General features: G+C 36.8%; 1 protein-coding gene across 1 annotated transcript; it reads left to right on the plus strand.

The window, feature by feature from the left end:
* The first annotated feature begins 23,468 nt into the window (after window positions 1-23,468).
* Window positions 23,469-25,816, plus strand: LOC104096424 (probable LRR receptor-like serine/threonine-protein kinase RKF3). The gene has a single exon (XM_009602785.4). The coding sequence runs from the start codon at window positions 23,714-23,716 to the stop codon at window positions 25,619-25,621; it is 1,908 nt and encodes a 635-aa protein (XP_009601080.1). The 5' UTR covers window positions 23,469-23,713; the 3' UTR covers window positions 25,622-25,816.
* The last annotated feature ends 581 nt before the right edge of the window (window positions 25,817-26,397 follow it).

Here is a 26,397-nt window from a genome sequence, read left to right on the forward strand (position 1 = left end):
GTGTTTGTACATAAAATTTTAAAGATGAATTTTGAAATTTTTTGAAAATTTCAAAAACTTCAAAAAGCCATTTTTTAAAATTTTCATTCAAATCACTCACAAAAATTCTAAAACAACCCAAAGTTATATTCATGTCCAAATACAATTCTAATTTTCAAATATTATTTTCACTTGAAATTTTTTTCACTTTTTTCCGGAATTTTACAATTCTCATGTCCAACGCCCACTAAATTTATTGAGAAAGAGAGCAGTATAATAGTGCATAGTTATTTTTCTTTGATACATGTACAAAATTGGTCAAAATTATATTTTGTTTATTAGTATTGATGATAACAATTATAAGAAACTGAAAATAATTTTTAAGGTTTATTCATCATATTTTTAACATAATCCCAAAATAATTCGTTAATGATCAGATGAGCCTATTTATTATTGAGAGGGGAAAGAAAGCATTATCTATTGCAAATATTTCATTGAATTTAGCAAATTGATTTTGTTAAATCTGAATTTTGTTGTCTCTTAGAATGGGTGGGATGTGGTGTCCATGGGAGGTTGTATAAAGAAAGTATGTGGTGATGCGGAGGGCTAAACTTGTCAAAGTGCTCAAAAATTTTAAAGGTGTCTGTCAACCAATCATATAGCTCCCTCTTATTAGATAGTAGAATATAAACGTTGAACTTCGCCATTCTAAAAAGGACTAAGAATAAGTTGAAGTTTTCAAAAATAATTACGCCTATAGAGATCTAGACACTAGATAGTAATAAATGAAGAAAAGAGATCACTCTAAAATTAAAAAGAATACTTTTATAAAAATAAAAGGATTGAAATAGACTAGATGAAAAGAAAAGATAAAAAAACTGGTTGGGTTGTAAGGGAAGCATCCTGTCAATTGTCATAACTACTGCAATCTAAATGACTTCCATCATTATTTCTACTCAATACACCAAGAAAGCAACACTTATCACTCGATCCCTCTTCACACGTACGCAACTTTATATATTGCTTCGGAATTCTCATCATAATCTCCACGTTTTATTGCTACGATAGTTTATGGTTTATCGCAATGATAGACGGCTTGTTCCTGGTTTAAAAAAGAAAGCTATCAAAGGGTCGTGATTTAATGCATAATAAAGTTAGTCTATGGGTCTAGTATTATAACTTTTTTAAGTTAGTGGGTTCTAACTTCTAAATAATAATTTATACGTATTAAATAAATTTCTTAAGATAAATACAAAGTATATTCCAAAGTTACTAAGTTCGGCCATACTTTTATCTCTAGCTCCGCCCCTAATAAGATATCCCTGTGGAGTTCATCCCATGATTTAAGGCCTTTGATAAAGACTTATAAGTCTTTTTCTTTGAATTGGCAGCCATAGTTTTTGAATTGTCAACAATTTGAAGAAAAATATCAAATATAGTAGGCGTGAGAGAGCGAAGTTCCGCCTATAAAAGGAGAGTTTCGGCTCTCATCTCTACACACCAATCTCAGAAGAAAAATATATCTGAGAGTTAAAAAGAAAGAGTGAAGTTTCACAGACAGGGTATAAGAAAATAGCCTGTGAGAAAAATAGAGAGTGAACAATATTGTAGTGAGGCGAGAATATCAAAAGAGAACTATTTCTTTTGAGTGTTGTAGTAGTCTTTGGAGTATTTTACTCGGACCTACAAAATGTAAAATTCCTTGCAATAATGATATCAGTTACTCGTCTCGGGGCCGTGATTTTATCCTATATTCAAAAGGGTTTTCAACGTAAAAATCTTGGTGTCGTTGTCACTCTTTTATTTTTGTTAATTACCGTATCTTAGTGCTACATTATTATTCCGCTTTTATTACTGTGAATATTATTTTTGTACGGGATTTATTCCCAATAATTGGTATCAGAGCATGGGTTCTGCTCATTCACAAAAATACTATTCACTGTCGGTAGTACTATACTCGGTGAAAAATAAAAATGTCTAGAGTAAAGTACGAGGTAACAAAATTTAACGGAGATAGCAATTTCTCAACATGACAAAGAATGATGAGGGATCTGCTCATCCAATAAGGATTACACAAGGTACTAGATGTTGATGCCAAAAAGCCTGATGCCATGAAAGCTGAGGATTGGGCTGACTTGGATGAAAGGGCTGCTAGTGCAATCAGGCTGCACTTATCAGATGATGTGGTAAATAACATCATTGATGAAGACATCATATGTGGCATTTGGACAAGGTTGGAAAGCCTATACATGTCCAAAATGCTGACAAATAAATTATACCTGAAGAAGCAGCTATACGCCCTACACATAGGTGAAGGTACGAATTTTGTCACATTTAAATATGTTTAGCGGATTAATCACGCAGCTCGCCAATCTCGGAGTGAAAATCGAGGAAGAAGATAAAGCCATCTTGCTGTTGAACTGGTTTCCATCTTCCTACGATAATTTGGAAACAACCATCCTGCACGGTAAGACAACCATTGAGTTGAAAGATGTCACGTCGGCTCTTTTACTCAATGAGAAGATGAGAAAGAAGCCTAAAAATCAAGAACATGCTCTCATCACAGAAGGTAGATGCATGAGTTATCAAAGGAGTTCGAACAACTATGGTAGATCCGGAGCTCGTGGGAAGTCTAAGAACCGATCCAAATCAAAAGTTAGAAATTGCTACAATTGTGATTAACCAGGTCATTTCAAAAGAGATTGCCCAAATCCAAGGAAGGGCAAAGGTGAAACTAGTGGCCAGAATAATGACGACAACATAACCGCCATAGTGCATAATAATGATAATGTTGTCCTCTTTATAAACGAGGAAGAGGAATGCATGCACTTATCAGGCCTAGATTCGGAATGGGTAGTTGATACAACAACATCTTACCATGCCACACCGGTAAGAGAAATTTTTTGTAGATATGTAGCAGGTGATTTTGGAATTGTGAGAATGGGTAACACAAGTTACTCAAAGATTGCGGGGATCGGTGATATTTGTATCAAAACAAATGTCGGATGCACATTGGTCCTAAAGGGCGTGTAGCATGTACCTGATATGCAGATGAACTTGATCTCGGGAATTGCTTTAGACCGAGATGGATACGAGAACTATTTTGCAAATAAAAAATAAAGACTCACCAAGGGATCATTAGTGATTGCAAAGGGAGTTACTCGCGGCAGGTTATACAGGACAAGTGCAGAAATATGCTAAGGTGAATTGAACGCGGCACAAGATGAGATTTCTGTAGATTTGTGGCACAAAAGAATGGGTCATATGAGCAAGAAGGAATTGCAGATTCTTGCCAGGAAATCACTCATTTCTTATACCAAAGGTACAACGGTAAAACCTTGTGACTACTGTTTATTTGGTAAGCAGCATAGAGTCTCATTTCAAACATCGTCTAAAAGAAAATTGAATATACTTAATTTGGTATATTTTGATGTTTGTGGTCCAATAGAAATTGAATCAATGGGCGGTAACAAATATTTTGTTACTTTTATTGATAATTCTTCACGAAAATTATGGGTTTATATTTTGAAAATCAAAGATCAGGTGTTTCAAGTTTCCAGAAGTTTCATGCTATAGTGGAAAGGGAGACAAGCCAAAAGCTAAAGCGTCTCCGAAGTGACAATGGAGGTGAGTACACTTCAAGGGAATTTGAAGAGTATTATTCAAGCCATAGGATCAGATATGAAAAGACAGTTCCTAGAATCACACAACACAATAACATAGCCGAAAGGATGAACCATACCATTGTGGAGAAGGTGAGAAGCATGTTTAGAATGGCTAAAATGCCTAAGTCATTGTGGGGTGAAGCAGTTCAGACAGCCTGTTACCTGATCAATCGGAGTCCATCAGTTCCGTTGGCGTTTGACATCCCAGAGAGAGTTTGGACCAACAAGGAGGTGTCCTACTCACATCTGAAGGTGTTCGGTTGCAGAGCTTTTGCACATGTACCAAAGGAGCAGAGAACAAAGCTGGATGATAAATCTGTTCCCTGCATATTCATCAGATATGGAGATGAAGAGTTCGAATACAGATTGTGGGATCCTGTAAAGAAGAAGGTCATCAGAAGAAGAGATGTAGTCTTCCGAGAAAGTGAAGTTGGAACTGCTGATGATATGCCATAGAAGGCCAAGAATGGTATAATTCCTAACCGTGTTACTATTCCTTCTACTTCTAATAATCCCACAAGTGCAGAAAGTAGGACCGACGAGGTTGCCGAGCAGGGGGAGCAACCTGGTGAGGTTATTGAGCAGGGGGAGCAACTTGATGATGATGTCGAGCAAGTGGAGTACCCCACTCAGGAAGAAGAACAACCTCAACCTCTGAGGATATCATAGAGGCCAAGGGTAGAGTCATTAAAGAGGTGTTGTCTCATCCAGAAAAGAACCAGTGGATGAAAGCCATGCAAGAGGAGATGGAATCTCTACAGAAAAATGGCACGTACAAGCTGGTTGAACTTCCAAAGAGAAAAAGGCCACTCAAATGCAAATGGGTCTTTAAACTCAGGAAAGATGAAAATGGCAAACTTGTCAAATACAAAGCTCGATTTGTGGTAAAAGGTTTCGAGCAGAAGAAAGGTATTGATTTTGCCGAAATTTTCTCACCCGTTGTCAAAATGACTTCTATTCGAACAATCTTCAGCTTAGCAGCTAGCCTAGATCTTGAAGTGGAGCAGTTGGACGTGTAAACTGCATTTCTTCACGGAGTTTTGAAAGAGGAGATCTATATGGAGCAGCAAAAAAGATTTGAAGTAGCTGAAAGGAAACACATGGTGTGCAAACTGAATAAGAGTCTTTATGGGTTGAAGCAGACACCAAGGCGGTGGTACAAGAAGTTCGACTCATCCATGAAAAGTCAAACTTACACAAAGACATATTTTGATCCATGTGTATACTTCAAAAGTTTTTCTAATAATAACTTTATTATATTGTTGTTGTATATGGATGGCATGTTGATTGTAGGAAAAGATAAGGGGTTGATCGCAAAGTTGAAGGGAGATTTGTCTAAGTCATTTGATACGAAGGACTTGGGCCCAGCACAACAAATTCTCGGTATAAAGATAGTTCGAGAGTGAACAAGCAGAAAGTTATTGCTGTCTCAGGAGAAGTACATTGAACGTGTATTAGAACGCTTCAACATGAAGAATGCTAAGCCAGTAAGCAAACCTCTTGCTAGTCATCTAAAGTTGAGCAAGAAGATGTGTCCTACAACTATGGAGGAGAAAGAGAACATGGCTAGAGTTCCTTATTCTTTAGCAGTCGGAAGCTTGATGTATGCAATGATATGCACTAGACCTAATATTGCTCACGCAGTTGTTGTTGTCAGCAAGTTTCTTGAAAATCCTGGAAAGGAACATTGGGAAGCAATCAAGTGGATACTCAGGTACCTAAGAGGTACTGTAGGAGATTGCTTGTATTTTGGAGGATTTGATCCAATCTTGAAGGGCTATACAAATGCTGATATGGCAGGTGATATTGATAATCGTAAATCTACTACAGGATACGTATTCACATTTTTAGTGGGGAGCTATATCATGGCAGTCAAAGTTGCAGAAGTGTGTTGCACTCTCTACAACTGAAGCAGAGTATATTGTTATTACTGAAGCTGGCAAGGAGATGGTTTGGCTGAAACGGTTCCTTCGAGAGCTTGGATTACATCAAAATGAGTATGTCGTCTATTGTGATAGTCAAAGTGCAATAGACCTGAGCAAAAATATCATGTATCATGCAAGGACGAAGCATAGCGATATGAGATATCACTGGATTCGAGAAAGGATAGAGGATGGATCTATGCAGGTCAAGAAGATCCATATAAGTTAGAATCCTTTGGATATGCTGACCAAGGTAGTACCAAGAGACAAGTTTGAGCTATGCAAAGAACTTGTCGTCATGCACTCAAACTAGAATCTTCGGTGTTACCTCCTTCAGGTGAATGAGACTAGAGGAGGAGATTTGTGGGGTCCAACCCATGATTTAATGCCTTTGATAAAGACTTCTAAGTCTTTTTCTTTGAATTGGCAACCATAGTTTTTGAATTGTCAACAATTGAAGAAAAATGTCAAATATAGTAGGCGTGAGAGAGCGAGGCTCCGCCTATAAAAGGAAAGTTTCGGCTCTTATCTCTACACACAAATCTCAGAGGAAAAATATATCTGAGAGTTAAAAAGAAAGAATGAGGTTTCACAGACATGGTATAAGAAAATAGTTTGTGAGAAAAATAGAGAGTGAGCGATATTATAGTGAGGCGGGAATATCAAAAGATGATTATTTCTTTTGAGTGTTGTAGTGGTCTTTGGAGTATTTTATTCGGACCTACAAAGTGTAAAATTTCTTGCTATAGTGATATCAGTTGCTCGTTTCGGGGCCGTGGTTTTTTCCCTTATTCAAAAGGGTTTTTCACGTAAAAATCTTGGTGTCGTTGTTTCTCCTTTTATTCTTGTTAATTACCGTATCTCGGTGCTACGTTATTATTCCGCTTTTATTATTATGAATATTATTTATGTAGGGGATTTATTCCCAACAATCCCTCCCGTCTTAATCTAATTAGAACCATGAGTATGAAAAAAAATCATGGTAAGGAAATTTACTCCTTAGTGAGCTTTATACCGCGTAAATTCAAATTAGTTGGAGCCGCAATTCAAATATTGAATATCGAATTAAGAAAAAAAAAAAACTTTTGTCGCTTCATCTCTCCATCTCTCAAGGGCAGAGAATTAATTGCAATCCCTTCCATGCATGATGCAATAACATTAATTTGTGAATGATTTCCTGATCTTTTATTGTAATTAAGTTAGGTCATGTATTATGTGTACTCCACCATTTTATAAATAATGAGCCAATATATAATATATATATATATATATATATATATATATATATATATATATATATATATATATATATATATATATATAAGTAAAAAGAGGAAGCAAGCGTGGAATGCAAACCAACTGACTGATGGAGTAATAATTTACCACTCCTACTAAAGGCACTAAAGAAATATTGATCTTTAGTGAATCTGAGGATGTCGTTGCTTTCAATAGATTTGTGTGAAGATTATATACGTCTGGTGTAAGTCATGTCAGTGTTAAAAACTCTTTTTAGTTGGTGTTTATTTTTCAACTCAGAACATTCTTGCCTAGTATAGGGTTTTGCCTTGTTAACTAAATTTTTCTCACATGCACTTAATTAAGAACTTATTTTCTTTTATTATGGGCGTTTCCCTTCCTTTTCCTTTGATCAACATGGTGGATCAAGTCTTTGGTTGACTCAAACTATATATGCATATTGAGTATTCGCAAGGACCACATAAGTACCTTTTTTTATTTGGAAAATTCCTAAGAAAAATCGCAGCTACTATATTTCGGGTGTACATCGGGTAACATATTCAATGTGCAATAGCTCGCAAATCATATAGGAGATGTAAATCGCACTAGGTCCGGTACGACGAACTCTAACGGAGAAAACTGCTGGTGATGGAAATTCATCCTAGATCTCCCATGTGGGAACCACTCACACAAGCAACTCAACCAACCCATGCGGCCTCTTCATAAGTACTTGATAGACAGAGTTATTTGTATTTGTGAGCGTGAGAGATACATAATATCTAATGAAATTAATTGAGGTACGCCTGAGTTAGCTCAAACACTGTCATAAAAAAAGAACCATCATTACGACGAGTATTATTTGGGAGCAATTATTCAAGAATTAGAAGATGATTGGCATGTCAAGCAAGAATTAGAAGATGGTTGGCATGTCATGCATATTAATTACACACATTTGATTTTGTATTAGTCTCTCGTCGCGTGATTGAGAGTTAACCGATGCGTGCGTTGTTATTCTAATCCGCATATATAATACTTAGGTTTTTAAGTCATGCTTAAAGCCAGCCTCGATTACGGGATGATCATTGGTATGTCACACCTCCTTTTTAGAAGATAAGGGAAGTTTTTTCAATTAAAGCGACATTATTTGAAATTGGATTATTTATTTAATTAGGGTCGCCACTTGAAATAATTATTATGGTGTCTCAAATCACCGGTTTATTTTAAAATTCCAAATCGAGGAAATTGACTTTATTTATGGTCCGCGAACACAGAAGATCGGGTAAGAAATTTTGTTAACCCGAGAGAAGGTGTGAGGCACTCCCGAGTTCCGTGATTTTAGCACGGTCGTTTAACAATTAATATTCGGCTTAATTATCTAAATTATTACATGTCTAAAACCTTTTATGCATTGCTGCTTTTATACCGCTTTTAAAAAGTTTTTTAAGCAATTATGAAATTTATTTAAACAAGTCGCGGTATCGCGCACTTATTATTTTTGGAAACATCGTAAATCACGCCACGTGAAACGTACTCGTGATTCACAACATGTTTATTTTAATTATTTGAAGTTGTGGTCAAGTCGCGTGAACGCGCACTTGAGTTAGATTTACGTATCATGACTATGTCACAGAAATCGTACACATAATCATGATAATTTATTTATTAATCATGTCTAAAAGCATATTAGCGAGTGAATTGTTCAACTCCTAAATTTGAGATTATTGTGAATTTATAGGTTATGGAGTTATTGTAGAGGAAGTATATCACTTAGCTATTGTTGCAGTTGACAGGGTTATTTACATTAAAAGTAATTAACGGGCTAACATTAAGAGAATCGTAAAGTTGGACCAACTCTGTTACCTACACCCAGACATGCTTTCTTCTCCAAAATTCAAATCAACCCACGGCTCACTAAAGCCAACAAATAATAGTTCAATACCAAAACCAATTCTTGTTAGCATCACTTTACCAACCAAAAACTCCCATTACCCGTTTTAGTTACTTCTATAACAGTTCAGTTGCCTTGGAATTAATATATCTATAGTATTAATTTAAGCATGAATAATTAAATCCAAAGTATTAACTAGAAAATAGCGTACATTCTTCCCCTAGTTAAACATGAGCAAACATTTAAATACTCTAATAATATTTATAAGCAAAATAACACCATTTAAAAGCCATATATCATTCCAAACATGTATCCTTCAGTTACTACAATTTATCTTTACAGTTCAACTACCAAACAAGAGAGAGGAGTCCAAGTCATAAACATTTAAATAATTTTCTAAACAAATACGTGTTATAAATCTGTATTGCTGTAATAAACAATTAAATCATTAAACTTTCTGAAATATATAAACAAAATAGAAAGTTAGTAATACTTGTTTAACGAAATAAATTCTGGAAAAACAGTATAGGAATAAATCGAGCCCACTGAATACACAGTGTGTCCTTAAGGAAATTATTCCCCTCAAGTACCCGAGGTGCTGGAATATATCCTCCCAGAATAGAACGATTTAACTCACCGGAGTGTTGGTATCAAAAAATACCGGTGAACAACGAGCCACTCGAAGGCTGTAAAACACACTGGAATTTTTTGTGCAGAAGAAGAAGAAGATCAGAAAATTTCGTAAGGAAAGATTCTGGGATTCAAAGTATATTTATAGAGTTGCTGGCATTGTTTCTGAAAAGGTTTGCAACCTTTCAGAAACAGCCATGGCTGTTGGAACAGGTTGTTTGAAAATTTGCGGGAAAATGGATTTAAAATAATCCGGGAAAGAAAATGGGCCTGACCGGACCGGGTCGCGGGTCATGGATTATTCCGGATTGAATTTTTCGTTAATTAATTAATTAAATAATTAAAAGGAATTTTGTCCAAAAAGATTAATCAATCAATCTTTGACCAAATCCAAATCCGAATCCGAATCCGAAGCGGAAGCGAAAGCAAAAGCCGAGCGAGCGACGATGACGACGGCGCGAGGCTTGCCTTCTTCTTAACTCTTTAAGAGCTAGAAGAAGAGCAATTATATATATACCCATCAAAAGCCTTTTCTTCCTCTAATATGGGATAATGTCCCTTTTCCAAGGAGGAAAACTCAAATATTTTATTTTTTCTCCATTTCTCATTCACCCTCTTTAAGTTACCCAAGCTTAAAATCTCAACAATTCCCCACATGAATGTGGAATGGCTACAAAATAAAGGAATGCACGGACGCGTGTGTGTTTTACATGCAAGAATTAATTGCATCTGGATAAGTATGTTTCCCTTTGAACTTTCCGTAGTGAACTTATATCGGATATACTCGGTCAATCGGTAGATTTGATATCTTTGAACCTTCGAGCTTTGTTGTATACATAGACAACATAAGTCACATAATCAATCCTTAACCATCTATGGTTCTCACGGTTGTGTTCGTTTTAGCCATGAACACCGCCTGGTTTCATGAGTGCTTAGAGAATGGGCCTTTACTTTCATTCCCCTTGAAGCGGCTTACACTTCACACTCGCATAAGTGATTTCTAAACGTGTAATCCTATAGACACACTATCTGGTCATATCCTGCCAGACTTAGCAAATTATTAAAAAATCTTTAAGCTTTATTGACTCATCAATTAGCCTTAATGCTTTACCTCAATTTCTGAACATTGTCTTCATCACGAGAATGGGTTGAGTTATTTGACAATGTTGAACCGTCATTCATAACTTTGTTTGATCTCTTTGAACCTAGCTCGTGGGATCTCCAGTCTGGTAGGTAGAGTTACCGCCATGATGACTTGTCCTAGACCTTAACCCCATTACCTTTGATGATCTTTCAACTGCCTCTCTAGATAGGCCTTTTGTAATTGGATCCGACACATTATCTCTTTACTTTACGTAGTCAATTGTGATAACACCACTAGAGAGTAGTTGTCTAACGGTATTGTGTCTCCATCGTATATGACGAGATTTTTCGTTATACATAACGCTCCCTGCCCTGCCTATTGCTGCTTGACTATCACAATGTATACAAATAGATGCCAAAGGTTTGGGCCAAAATGGAATATCTTCCAAGAAATTCCAGAGCTATTCAACTTCTTCACCGGTCTTATCTAAAGCTATGAATTCAGATTTCATTGTAGAATGGGCGATGCATGTTTGTTTGGATGATTTTCAAGACACTGATCCACCCCCAATTGTGAAAATATGTCCACTCATGGATTTAACTTCAGATGATCCAGTGATCCAATTTGCATCACTATATCCCTCGATCACGGAGAGATGTTTGTTATAATGCAAAGCAAAATTTTGGGTATGTTTGAGATACCCCAAAACTCGTTTCATTGCCATCCAATGTATGTGATTGGGATTACTTGTAAACTGACTCAGTTTACTAATAGCACATACTATATCTGGTCGCGTACAATTCATGATATACATCAAACTTTCCAATACTCTTGCATAGTCTCGTTGTGAGTCACTTTCACCTTCATTCTTTTGAAGTGCATAACCCACGTCAATTGGAGTCTTGGCAAATTTGAAATCCAAATACTTAAACTTGTCAAGTACCTTTTTAATGTAGTGAGACCGTGATAATGCTAGACCTTGTGGAGTCTTGTGAATTCTGATTCCTAAGATCACATCAGCAACTCCTAAGTTTTTCATATCGAAATTGCTAGCCAACATGCGCTTAGTAGCATTTATATCTTTCATGTTTTTGCTCATTATCAACATGTCATCAACATATAAACAAATAATGACTTCATGACCTGGAGTGTTTTTAATGTAAACACATTTGTCGCACTCGTTGATTTTAAACCCACTTGCCAATATTGTTTGGTCAAATTTGGCATGCCATTGTTTGGGTGCTTGTTTAAGTCCATAAAGCGAATTAACAAGTTTGCACACTTTCTTTTCTTTACCAGGAACCACAAAACTCTCAGGTTGTTCCATGTAAATCTCTTCCTCTAATTCTCCATTTAAGAAAGCTGTTTTAACATCCATTTGATGGATTTCAAGACCATACACGGCCGTTAGTGCCACTAACACCCTAATAGATGTTATCCTCGTTACTGGCGAGTAAGTGTCAAAGTAATCAAGGCCTTCCTTTTGTCTATAACCTTTGACAACAAGTCTTGCCTTATATTTGTCAATAGTGCCATTAGCTTTCACTTTCCGTTTAAAGATCCATTTCGAACCTAAAGGATTATTTTCCGGAGGAATATCTACCAACTCCCATGTATGGTTATCCAAAATTGATTGAATCTCACTATTGACTGCCTCTTTCCAAAACGCTGAATCAGAAGATGACATAGCTGCTTTAAAAGTTTGAGGCTCATTTTCAAGCAAGAATGTCACAAAATCTGGTCCAAAGGAAGTAGATGTTCTTTGACGTTTGCTACGCCTTGGATCTTCTATACTTGGAGTATTTTCCTTTGGTTCTTCCCGAGGTCGTTTAGGTCTTTCACTTAACGACTCACATTCAGTTTTATACGGATAGATGCTTTCAAAGAATTCAGCATTATCTGATTTTATTACCGTATTAACGTGAATTTCGGGATTATTGGATTTATGAACCAAAAACCGACATGCTTTACTGTTTGTAGCATATCTAATGAAAATGCAATCAATATTTTTTGGTCCGATTTTAACCCTTTTAGGTAAAGGAACTTGTACCTTTGCTAGACACCCCTCCACACTTTGAAATATTTCAAGTTGGGTTTTCTTCCTTTCCATTTTTCATACGGAATAGATTGCGTTTTGCTGTGGGGGTACTCTGTTGAGTATTCGGTTAGCTGTAAGGATAGCTTCGCCCCACAAACTCTGCGGTAATCCGGAACTTATTAATAAAGAATTCATCATTTCCTTTAATGTCCGATTTTTCCTTTTCGCAATTCCATTGGATTGAGGTGTGTAAGGTGCAATAGTTTGATGGATAATTCCATATTCCGAACATATTTCTGCAAACGGAAATTCATATTCTCCACACCTATCACTTCTAATCATTTTGATCTTTTTATTCAATTGATTCTCCATTTCATTCTTGTATTGCTTAAATGCTTCAATTGCTTCATCCTTACTATTAAGCAAATAAACATAACAATATCGAGTGCAATCGTCAATAAAAGTAATAAAATACTTTTTTCCACCTTGAGATGGTGTCGACTTCATATCACAAATGTCAGTATGAATTAAGTCTAAAGGATTTGAATTCCTTTCAATAGACTTATAAGGATGTTTTACAAACTTCGACTCAACACATATTTGACATTTTGATTTATTACACTCGAATTTAGGCAATACTTCTAAATTAATTAACTTCCGCAAGGTTTTGTAATTGACATGTCCTAAACGAATATGCCATAAATTATTTGACTCCAATAAATAAGAAGAAGCTGAAATTTTATTCATACTGTCAACAACCATTACATTTAGTTTGAAGCGGCCCTCTGTGAGGTAGCTCTTTCCAATATACATTTCATTCTTGCTTACAACAACTTTATCAGAAACAAATATATATTTGAATCCATTCTTAACGAGCAAAGAAGTAGAAACTAAATTCTTCCTAATAGTAGGAACATGAAGAACATTGTTGAGTGTTAACACCTTGCCGGAAGTCATCTTCAGGAATATCTTCCCATAACCTTCAATCTTGGCTGTTGCAGTATTTCCCATGGAAATCTCTTCTTCGGGACTAGCAGTAGATTAAGTCGCAAATGCTTCCTTGACAGCACAAACATGTCGAGTGGCTCCAGAGTCAATCCACCACTCCTTCGGATTTGCAACTAGGTTGCATTCCGAAAGCATTGCACACAGATCATCAATGTCATCATTCTTCTCCACTATGTTGGCCTGTCCCTTCTTCTTATACTTTTTTGGGAGACGATAATCAGGGGCTTTGTGACCGATTTTTCCACAATTGTAGAAGCTGCCCTTGAATTTCTTTTTGTTCTGCTCCTTAGTCTGTCCAGAAGACCTCTTTCTCTTCTTACTTTTTGGAGCAGTCTCCTCAACGATATTAGCTCCCATGATCGTTGAATTTCCATGAGACTTCTTCTCGGCTGTTTTGTTGTCTTCCTCAATCTTGAGACGAATCACAAGATCTTCCAACTTCATTTCTTTGCGCTTGTGCTTAAGATAGTTCTTGAAATCTCTCCACGAAGGAGGTAATTTTTCAATCATTGTAGCTACTTGAAATGCTTCATTCACGATCATACCTTCAGCAATAAGGTCATGAAAAATAAGTTGAAGCTCCTGAACTTGGATTCCAACAGTTTTGCTGTCTATCATTTTATAGTCTAGAAACTTGGCAACCACGAACTTCTTCAAGCATGCATCTTCAGTCTTGTACTTCTTCTCAAGTGCGTCCCATAATTCTTTCGAAGTATTCATCGCACTATACACATTGTACAAGTCATCCTCTAAAGCACTTAAGATATAGCCTTTGCAAAGAAAATCTGCCTGCTTCCACGTCTCAACAATCATGAATTTTTCGTTGTCCGGCATGTCCGCAGCAGGCACTGGAGGTTCTTCCCTAGTGAATTTTTGCATACCAAGTGTGGTAAGCCAGAAGAACACCCTTTGCTGCCATCCTTTGAAGTTGGCTTCGAAAAATTTTCCCGGTTTCTCTGCCGGTGGAACAGCAGTCCGGCTTGACGAGGCTATCGTCGTTGCCGCAACAGTCGTAGAAGAATTTCCATTATCAATTGCCATTTCTCACTGTAAACAACAGAAGAGTTCAATTAATGGCAAAACCAGAACAGTAAACAATACTGTTATTAACAACAACCAGTATGTATAATAAATAAAATCAAAGTTTTTATATACTGTTTCACAGAAAATGATGAAGTTTTTATGTTCTTCAAATCATTTTCTGAATTTCAATACTCTGATGAAGTTTTTATATCTTCAAATCAGAATAGTAAAATTCAGAAGGAGTAGAAAATCACACAGGTTTTAATCTCCACAAACAAAATACAGAATATAATAAAATAATTTCTTTAAGATTGTTATAAATCTATATTGCTGTAATAAACAATTAAATCATTAAACTTTCTGAAATATATAAACAAAATAGAAAGTTAGTAATACTTGTTTAACGAAATAAATTCTGGAAAAACAGTATAGGAATAAATCGAGCCCACTGAATACACAATGTGTCCTTAAGGAAATTAACCCCTCAAGTACCCGAGGTGCTGGAATATATCCTCCCAGGATAGAAGGATTTAACTCACTGGAGTGTTGGTACCAAAAAACGCCGGTGACAGCGAGCCACTCGAAGACTGTAAAATACACTGGAATTTTTTATGCAGAAGAAGAAGAAGAAGAAGATCAGAAAATTTCGTAAGGAAAGATTTTGGGATTCAAAGTATATTTATAGAGTTGCTGGCATTATTTCTGAAAAGGTTTGCAACCTCTCAGAAACAGCCATGGCTGTTGGAACCGGTTGTTTGAAATATTGCGGGAAAATGGATTTAAAATAATATGGGTTATTCCGGATTGAATTTTTCGTTAATTATTTAATTAATTAATTAATTAAATAATAAAAAGGAATTTTGTCCAAAAAGATTAATCAATCAATCGATCTTTGACCAAATCCAAATCCAAATCCGAAGCCGAGCCGAGCGACGACGACGACGACGTGAGGCTTGCCTTCTTCTTAACTCTTTAAGAGTTAGAGGAAGAGCAATTATATATATATCCATCAAAAATCTTTTCTTCCTCCAATATGGGACAATGTCCCTTTTCCAAGGAGGGAAACTCAAATATTTTATTTTTTCTCCATTTCTCATTCACCCTCTTTAAGCTACACAAGCTTAAAATCCCAACAATACGCACAATGCTCAATGACTTAAAATCTAAAGATGTCCATGTTTCAAACCAAACAACAGATCGACACATACAAGGCTATCCATATCAATTCAGAATTAAAACAAAAAATCGAATTCTCAGGCTCTTACAAATTGAATAAGATTCAAGCTCTTCAACACTTTAAAAAATGCTAAAATGTCGACTAGACTTCCTAAATTTTATTAAACCAATTCCATGTAGTTGCCCTCATGCTTCAATAATTTGACTAACTTATATCCATTATTTTCCACAAAGTATTAACAGAAAACTCATCACAACCTAAGATTATCCAGAGTTTATGAAAGAGTTAATGTTTCTTATCATTTAAAATTCAAATAATTACAGAGTTTTCATGTTTACCTGCTAGGCGGAGGAAATAGCTGAATTGAGCCAAATAAAGACTAGAAAACAGTAAGGATAAATCTCTGCAAAAATCCCAGCGAACAACAGCAATTCAGAAAGCAAATTCAGCTTTTGAAAAACCTAATAAAATAGTGATTTGAAAATCCACCGTGATCAATAATCTCCATTTTTCTAGGAAATTTTCTTTTGTGAGGCTTGATAATTGGATTTTCGATCTGGTTTTTCCGCTGTCTCCCTTCTAATGAGGATAAAAGTCCTATTTTGTTAACAACGAAAAATACAATGAAATCAATGGAGTTTGACCTAGGGTTTACTGTGTTTTAGAAGAGAGAGAAGAGAGAGTTTTATTAGAAACTTCAGAAAAAAATAAAAGTGAATCATCAGTTCAATACAATGTGTAACTAGGCCTATATAGTTGACTCGGAAGTCCAACTAAGCCCAAAATCACCGAGCTGAACAAAACAGAAAAATTAAATATATTTGGGCTCAGCCCAGTACAAATAAAAAGAGGATATTAAACCCATGACTAAGTAAATCCAACACCTCCCCCTCAAGTTGGAGGGGGAGAACACCCCCAACTTAGAAAGAAGATCATGATGAGCAACCCCAGCTAAAGCCTTTTGAAGATATCCGCGAGCTGAGTGGAGGAAGAAGTATGCAACAAATTAATGAGGCCCTCAGCAATCTTGGCTCGAACAAGATGACAAACCAACTTAATATGTTTAGTGCGCTCATAAAAAATAGAATTCTTTGCAATGTGAATGACAACCTGGCTGTCACAAAACAAGGGAACAGAAGAAGGACAACTGACTCCCAAATCCAAAACCAGCCTATGCAGCCAAGTAAGTTCACCAACAGCTTTACTCAAACACCTATACTCAGCCTCAGCAGAAGACATAAAACCACAATCTGCTTTTTAGACTTCCAGACAACCAGACTACCTCCCAACAATACACAAAAGCCAGTGACAGACCCCCTGGTTTCAGGGCAGGCAACCCAGTCACTGTCATAATAAGCAGCCACAGAAAGATCAAGAGAGTTGTTGAAAAAAACACCAAAATCAGCAGTACCCTTCAGGTATTTCAAGAGATGGAGAGTTGCCTCCAGATGGGGAAGGCAAGGAGACTGCATAAACTGAGATAAGTGCTGGACAGCAAAAGAGATGGCAGGCCTTGTATTAGTAAGAAAATTGAGATTGCCCACCAATGACCTGTAAACTTCAGGTTTAGAGAGATGAGTGCCCTCCTTGGCTTTAAGCTTAACATTCAAAGGGAGAGGACAGACCACAGAAGTAACATCTGAACAGTGAAACTCCATGAGAAGATCATGAATAAATTTCTTCTCATGTAAAAGAACCCTAGAATCTGAATATAACACCTCAATGCCTAGAAAGTAACTACGGGATCCAAGATCTTTGATCTTAAATTGAGCATCAAAGAAAGACTTCAAAGAAGAAATCTCAGCAGAATCAGTCCCTATGAGGATAATATCATCCACATAAACTGAAAGCACCACAATAAAGTCCCCAGAAACTCTAGTGAAGAGAGAGTAGTCATTAAGGGAATGATGGTAGCCTCTAGAAGAAAGAGCCTAGGAGAGCTTGGCATACCACTGGTTGGAGGCCTGCCTAAGCCCATAAAGGGACTTGTGAAGTCTGCATACCAACTAGCTAGAACTGGAGAGGGGAGTAACAGAGTAACCATGGGGCAGCCTCATGAACACCTCTTCATCAAGGTCACCATGCAAAAAAGCATTGTTGACATCAAGTTGGAAGAGGGGTCAATGCTTCTTGACAGCCACTGTCTTAACAATGGACATCTTAACCATAGGGGAGAAAGTCTCATGAAAATCAATCCCTTCAACTTGTGTATCACCCGTGATAACCAATCTAGCCTCATACCTTTCAACAGTACCATAAGCCCTATGTTTGATTTTGTACACCCACTTACAACCAATGGGCTTCTTACCAGGAGGCAAGTCAATAATGGACCAAGTGTCATTGGCCTATCTCATGGCATCCTGCCACTCAGGCACATAAGTAGTCTGAGAGTAGGAGGATGGATCAAACACATGAGGAACAGAGGTAGAAGGAGAGGAAGAAATATAAAGAGAAGAAGAAGAGGAACTTGGAAGCTGCCAAACATAATAAGAGAGATACCTAGGAGGATTATGGGACCTAGAAGGCTTTCTTAGAGGTACAACATCAGGAGGAGCAGAAACAGAAGAGGGGGGAACTGGAGAAGGAGGAACAGGTTCATAAATCTAAGAAGTGGAGCTAGGAGGTTCAGAGAAACAATCATCAGAAACAGAGAAAGAAGTAAAAGTATAAGGGGTAGGAAAAGCAAAGGAAGGAGTAAAAAAAGAAAAAATGTGTTCATGAAAAAGGACATCCCTGGAAACAAAAGATGACGTGGAGACAAGATTGTACAATTTATAAAATTTCTTAGCAAAAGGGTACCCCACAAAAACACAAGGCACAGACCTAGGAGCAAATTTGTTCCTATGAACCTTAGGGACTGTGACATAACATAAACAACCAAAGGGCCTAAAATGAGAATAAGAAGGGGGCTTCGCATAGAGCAATTCAAAAGGAGTTTTATTCTTCAAGAGAGAGGTAGGGAATCTGTTAATGAGATAAGTGGCAGTGAGAATGTAATTCCCCCAAAAAGAAACAGGCAACTTGGACTGAAACAACAAGGCCCTAGCAGTTTCTAGCAAGTGTTTGTGTTTTTTTTCTACAATACCATTTTGTTGAGGAGTGTGGGGGCATGATGTCTAGTGAATGATCCCTTTTCAGAAAAATTTAGAACTAATGGAATTGGACCCCAATTCCCAAGCATTGTCACTCCTGACAGTCTGTACATGATAATGAAAATGAGTTTCTACCATGGCAATGAAACTCTTGAGGAGATCAAAAGCATTTATTTTGGCTCCTAAATGGTGAGTCCAGGTTGCCCTAGAGTAGTCATCTACAATGGTGAGGAAATATCTAGCACCATTAGAAGTAAGGGAGTGATAGGGGCCTCAGGTATCAATGTGGATCAACTGGAAGGGAGTTGTGGAATGAATTGTACTGTCAGAGAAGGGGAGTCTAGTTTGCCTAGCTAGGGGACACATTGAACAAGGAAAAAACTGCTTGCTAGAAAGAGAGAAATTGATAACAGATATATTCTTCATTTTATTAGAAGTAGCATGAGTAGAATTACAATTTGGAGCAGTAGAATCATTTGAAACATCACATACAACAGAAGTAGGAAAAGTAAGATCAACACTAGAAACACAATTTGAAGAGTTAAATGTAGAAATCTACAACTTGTATAAGCCATTGTCTAGTTTACCAAGAGCCGGTGGCTTCTTCACAGAAGGGCCCTGTAAGACACATAAAGCCTTAGTAAACTGTGCAATCCCATAAAATTGACTGACCAACTGTTGGACTGAAAAGAGATTATATTGAAAACTAGGGACATAAAGCACATTATGCAGAGTGAAATTGGGGAACAAAGTTAGAGATCCACAGTTGTAGACCTTAACCTTGTATCTATTTGAAAGAGAAACAAGATAAGGAATGGCAAGAGGTTGTATATTAAAGAGAATATATTTAAGAGATGTCATATAATTAGATGCACCGGTATCTATTATCCAATCAGAAAGAGTGACTTGGGAAAACAAAGCAAGTTTAAGTTAAACACTGTGAGTGGCCACTCTACCAGCAAAGTGTGCTGAAGCTATGAGTGAAGTAGATGAATCAGGGTTGACATGAATCTGTTGTAGAAGATGAATTAACTGGGAGTACTGTGCCTTTGTCAAACCAGGAACCCTAACAGATTGTTTAGAACAGTTGAGAGGACCTACACCAGTAGTTGAATCAGAAGTACATTGCTGAGAAGAAAATGAATCAACTGCCACACGTGTTGAAGCCTTTTATGGTACCAGGATTCTTAGTGAATTTGAAACCTTGTGGCAAGCCATAGAGCTTATAACACTTCTCAATGCTGTGACCATACTTCTTACAATATTTGCAAATAATGGATGACTTCTGGGAATCAAAGCTCACCCTGGGAGCATATGGTTGTATAGAAACCCCAACATTGAAGGGGGCAGATTCTGAAGAGAAGTGAGACAGACATCTGCTTCTATTTCTCATTACTCAAAAGGATACTGTACACAGTGTCAATAGAAGGAAGAGGCTTTATCATGAGTATGTTGCTCCTAACTTGCACATATGTATCATTGAGACCCATAAGAAATTGATACACCCTTTATTCTGCTTCAGACTTGATACTACCACCACATGTACACCTATTATTTGAGCTAGCAGACAAAGAAGCAAGCTCATCCCAGAGCAGCATTAGCTTGTTGAAATATGCAGCTATGTCAAGAGAACCCTTAGAGATATGAGCTATCTATTTTTTCAATTCAAACACCCTTTCACCATCAGCTTGCCCATACCTAGCCTCAAGTTCCTTCCAGATGTCTGTTGCATACTCAGAATACACAACAGTGTCCTTAGTAACAGTGTTGGCAAGCCATGCAATAACCAGGTCATTGCATCTTTGCCATTGGCGAAGAAGAGAAAAACCTTCAGGAGGTCTCTCAGAAGTCCCATGAATAAAATTCAACTTATTCCTAACAGACAAAGCAACTAGGATGGACCTACGCCAACTTCCATAGCAAGAGCCATCAAAAGACTCAGTGACCAAAGAAGATCCTAACAAATCAGATGGATGCACATATAGGGGATAGCATGGGTGTGTGTAATCATCAGGTTGAAAAGGAAGACGAGAACTCGGAGTCCCATGGTCAAGGGAAGAGGTGTTATCAGAAGTAGACGAGGTCGAGGTTCCGGCTGTGATAGCCATTAATCAAAAACAAAACTTGAGAGAACAACTAATCCCACACAGATTTAAGCTTTAACCACAAAAGTAAAACAAAACCCTAAAACATGCAGTTGATATGAAGATGAGGAAAGAATGTATCAAAATCTTCGCGACTGGAAGAATACAGCCTTGTAAACAGCTCACACAAACAGTGAATCCGTTGAAACGGCGAAGAGGTCTCACAAATCAACAAAACCTAACCAAAATTGAGTGAACGAGATACTTGAAATTGAAGACGAAATCATCACAATCCAAGCTCCAAAACCTCAATCGAAGCAAGCGAGCTAAGATAGAAACCCTCAAAAGCGACCAACTCTTCATCACACAAAACATGACGATTGAATAAACCGACGGGGAAGAAGAAATCTCTGGTGAAACTCGTCGAGGTTACCATCGGAGGATAAAGAATCACGAGCATTACGGAATTCCTTGCTCTGATACCATGTTAACATCGGAAAATACAGTGAAATCAATGGAGTTCGGCTTAGGGTTTACTGTGTTTTAGAAAAGAGAGAGAAGAGAGTTTTATTAGAAACTTATGAAAAAAATGAAAGTAAATCATCCGTTCAATACAATGTGTAACTAGGCCTATATAGTTGACCCGGAAGTCCAACTAAGCCCAAAATTACTAAGCTGAACAAAATAGAAAAAATAAATACATTTAGGCTCAGCACAGTACAAATAAAAAGATGATATTAAACCGATGACTAAGTAATTCCAACATATTTATAGGTAAAAATTGCTAGGGCACTCTTCCTAATTTCCTTTTCCCTTACCTCTTTCACTTTTTTGTATTTTCTCTTTTAATCCTTTTTGTCCGACCCATTTCAACACCCTTTTTTTCTTTTTGCCTTGCATTGCTCATTAAACACCTATATCAAATCTAATTTATAAAATTAACCTATTCATTTGTTTTAATTTAAAATTAAGCTAATTAAAATATTAAATTAACTAATTGACTAACTAATTGAAACTACAAATGTAAAAAGAAAAGAAGAATAGCTAAAAGTAATTTGTGGGTTTTTGTATTTTTAACAATGCATCTAACATGCAGTTCTAAAGCTAAAAATGCAATGGGTGAAAGATCACAGAAATTATGGTTTAAAATGTTCCTAATAATACAATGATGCAAATGATCTAGAAACGTAATAAAAATGAAAGATAAAAAATATTTTTGATGTTTTCATGATTTAAAGTATTTCTAATTATGAAAAATGCAACTAAATACCATAAAATGCACACAACAAAATAGAGAGAGATCCTTAGAAATTCTATAAAAATCAAAGACAATTTGTGAATTTTTTAGGAGTAAACTATGCATAGGGCAAAAATTACGTGCTCACACCCACCATTTTGTCCATTTACACTAATACTAAATGAATAAATTACAAGTTGCTAATATGTGATTTATTTATCCAACTAATTGGCCACCGCCCACCAAGCCGGCGAGAAACTAGAAACTAGAAACTAAAGAAATAAATATCTCACGTTTTAAACATTATAGCTGCTAAAAATTTCAAGCAATACAACTTGTATTAAAGTAAACGATTGCTTATATGGTTATAAATAGTCAGAATATGTAACTAGCATTTGAAAAGTATATCACTTGGATTGTTATGAAACTCCAGTTGCCGTCAGCCTCTTGGTATAATTTTCAAGGAGATACTTAAAGAATTTCTATGTATACAAATTTCGCGTTTACATTCATCAAACACATAGTGATTACTGATTAGTTGTATACGTTTCGATTAATGGATAGTTGACTTACTACTTACTGTATTCAGGAATAATCAAAATTTGTATAGACTTACTATATTCAAGATTAATTCAAATTTAGTAGAGAAGTAAAAAAGGAAGAAAATTTAACTTTGGGGATATAGACCATAGTGATTTGAGCTCGAAGAAAATTTTGTAATACATGAATTTTACGAATGGAAGCAGGCTTGCGAGATGGATCAAAATGGCAAAGCCCTTATTTATCATAGGACCTTAAGCCCTAGGGATCCTTGTATAAGTAAATTTAGCAACAATTAAACCCATTGCTAATTCAAGCCCAGCTATTGGGTTCAGACTCTCAAATGGTAAAGTATTCTACATTCTACATTAAACAGATATGCAGATTAGTACAAGGGATCCAAATCAGAAATGATTACCTACTACTACTATTACTAGGAATATCAAAATTGACTTCCTCTATCTAAAGGAAGGTGCTATTATAGATTCCAGCCACAGCCATATAATTCCAAATAGGGAGGTGGTGTTAGCTAGGCCAATCCTTGCAAAAGTACTTGAATCAGCTTTTGTACTAGTAGTTGCCCTAGTTGATGTTTTTCACTTAATTTTCCCTTGTATAATGTACTCGTATTCTAATTATTTATGCGTCTACATATTATCACTTATATTTGCCTATCACATTTTATGGACCAATTTCTGCCCACTAATTCATTACCGATCAGCAAGTGTCAAATGGAAATGTTGGTATCTTGACTTCATATCCCTTTTGACTAAACAGTTATATGAGTGGGACCTTCTTAGACAAGATGGGATTTATCTAAAATCTTAACTAACCTGGCTATTTCCCAGAACCTACTCAATTGTAAGAACTCAATAACTCCATATCTTGGCTGCCTGCCAGATATGAATAAAGATTCATTGTATTAGAATAATATTAGTAAAGAATAACCATGAACAATTGAATATGGTGGATGATTGATTCTATAATCTATTCCAACTCAACAATTCTTTTGTTCTCACCCTTCACCTCCATCACCAAAACCATGTACTATTATTATTCACCAAAATCCTAATCCTTTTTTGCCCTTTAACAACTCTGTCACCTTCGACCATGTTTCCCCTTCTTCATATCTTCCTCTTTCTCCACTTATCATTCCCTAGTTATGTATCATCCCAACAACCTAATACAACCCCATGTCCTCTCGATTTTAACGCACTTCGTAATTTGATAAACCAAAGTTCAAAACGCCCAAATTTGAACTCCACCACACACTGTCAATACATTCGTCAGGGCTTACGTCTTGTCCAATCTGAATATCTTCGCCGTACAAACTCTTTCTTTCCGCCACTCACATCCGCCGAATCTTGCTGGAACAGTTACCAGTTTTTGGTCAACGACTATGTACCCAACTTCGATATACGCAAATCTTGTGGTTTTCAAACTTCTTGGATCTCTCAGGGTTGTATGAATATCACTACTCGTTTCGAGTTCGAGTCTAATGTCTCTGTTTCAGCACTTTCCAACATGGTTTCTTCGTGTAATCAGTCTTTAGAGAATAATTCCCCTTGTGCCACGTGTACCACCAGCTTCTCTGGCCTTGCTTCTTACCTCAATGGACCTTCTGTTGGGAATGTTTCGGATTGTACGGCTTACCCTTCTATTTATGCTGCAGCTTTTGCTAATCAGGTTGGGCCCACTGATGAAGGTACTATAAAATGCTTGTTTGCTATTGATGTTACTGCTACTGCTAGTTCAGGAAAAGGTAAAAAGAATGTGACTATTATTGTTGTGGTTCTAGTTTGTGGATTGGTTTTAGTGTTTGTGGGGTTTGTTTATTGGTTTTTGTGGCGGCGGAGGAAAAATAGATTGGCTCATAAGTGGAACAATAGGAGGATTGAGAGTAATTTGAGTTCTCGTTTGGATTCGATTAGTGGAAGTACTACTTTGATTAGGTTTACTATCGATGAAATTAAGATGGCAACGAAGAATTTTTCGAGGGTGAATATAATTGGGACAGGAGGATATGGAAATGTGTACAAAGGTGTGTTGCCTGGTGGGGTTGAAGTAGCTTTGAAAAGATTCAAGAATTGTTCAGTTGCTGGGGATGCAAGTTTCACACATGAAGTTGAGGTTATTGCTAGTGTTAGGCATGTTAATTTGGTAGCTTTGAGAGGATATTGCACTGCTACAACTCCTTATGAGGGTCACCAGAGGATTATTGTTTGTGATTTGATGAAGAATGGGAGTCTACATGATCACTTATTCGGGACGCGATATGAGAAATTAAGTTGGGGTATTAGGCAGAAAGTTGCACTTGGTACTGCTAGAGGTTTGGCTTACTTGCATTATGGAGCACAACCGGGTATTATTCATAGGGATATTAAAGCTAGTAATATTCTTTTAGATGAGAGTTTTGAGCCTAAGGTGGCGGATTTTGGATTAGCAAAGTTCACTCCTGAGGGAATGACGCATTTGAGCACTCGCGTAGCAGGGACGATGGGATATGTAGCACCCGAGTATGCTTTATATGGCCAGTTGACAGAGAGGAGCGACGTTTATAGCTTTGGGGTTGTGCTTCTTGAGCTTTTAAGTGGCAAGAAAGCAATAATAGAGTTTAATGATGGGCAGCCGACGCTTGTGACTGATTGGGCATGGTCATTAGTTAGGGAAGGTAGATCATTAGATGTTCTTGAAGACAATATTCCGGATTTAGGCCCTCCAGAAGTTGTGGAGAAGTATGTATTAGTAGCTGTTCTTTGTTCCCACCCACAATTGTACGCGAGGCCAACAATGGACCAGGTTGTTAACATGTTGGACGCGGACATACCTGTTCCAAATATACCAGAGAGACCAATTTCTCTCATTGCGGATCTTGATGACATTGAAAGGTCTGTTAGCAGTAGTTTTTCTGGTAATCTGTCCACTGCTGCAGGCTATCAGCCATACATAATTGAGCGCGAGACACCCCTAGCAGATAGTGATTCTGTCAAGGACAGATCATTGGATAAAAGATTGTGATAGAGATAGATGCAAAGTATCAGTTTGAACTTTCTACTTGATAGAATTTCGAGGAGTTGTGATGAATAGCTCATTCGTTTCTAATATAGGAACCAGAACTACTAACATAAATTGTACAGTGACTATGTATGTATACTCAACTTTTGATTCTTGTGTAATAGTTTGGAGGAATAAAGCATGATGTTTTGAAGGCAACTGCTCTTTCCATGTCCTTTGCTAAATGTACTAACGGATCCTATTACAACAACGCATTTGACTATCCTGATGGAGGAAGAATCCTAATATACTACTTATTAAAGTTACTGATCGAATGTCTCTAGGCATGAAAGATGACCAATCCTAATAGCTTATGTTACTATTAGAAGATCTCTAAATTTAGTAAGTGAGATCAAACACTTAATGTTCATAATAAGGGAGTTTCTCATTAAAACTGAACTATCATCGAAATCCTAGTAGGACGCTTTGACATTACGCACAAACACTTTATGTTCTATGAGTCCTGTGAGCTGAATATCTACAAAAAGCCTAATGATTGGAAATCAAATCAATAAATACTAAAAAAATTAGTAGTCGCCCAATTTTTGGCATTATGAAGTCAAAGGTATAGTTTGATCTTTTCCTCTTGTCATTAAATCATAAAGCTGCTTTGTCCCACTCGGTGTCAATATTCAAGGAGTTTTCCTGTCTGTCTGTCTGTGTTTTCCTTTTCCCTTCTCTTTTTTGCTCTGCTCCTTTAATTTTTATACACATTTTCTGTTTAAAACTTTAAATTAGTG

This window comes from Nicotiana tomentosiformis, chromosome 1 (genome assembly GCF_000390325.3).
Source record: "Nicotiana tomentosiformis chromosome 1, ASM39032v3, whole genome shotgun sequence".
Classification (NCBI taxonomy): domain Eukaryota; kingdom Viridiplantae; phylum Streptophyta; class Magnoliopsida; order Solanales; family Solanaceae; genus Nicotiana; species Nicotiana tomentosiformis.

What these genes read in the sequence shown, in the direction of transcription:
- LOC104096424 (XM_009602785.4), top strand. Translation starts at nt 23,714, where the DNA reads ATGTTTCCCCTTCTTCATATCTTCCTCTTTCTCCACTTATCATTCCCT.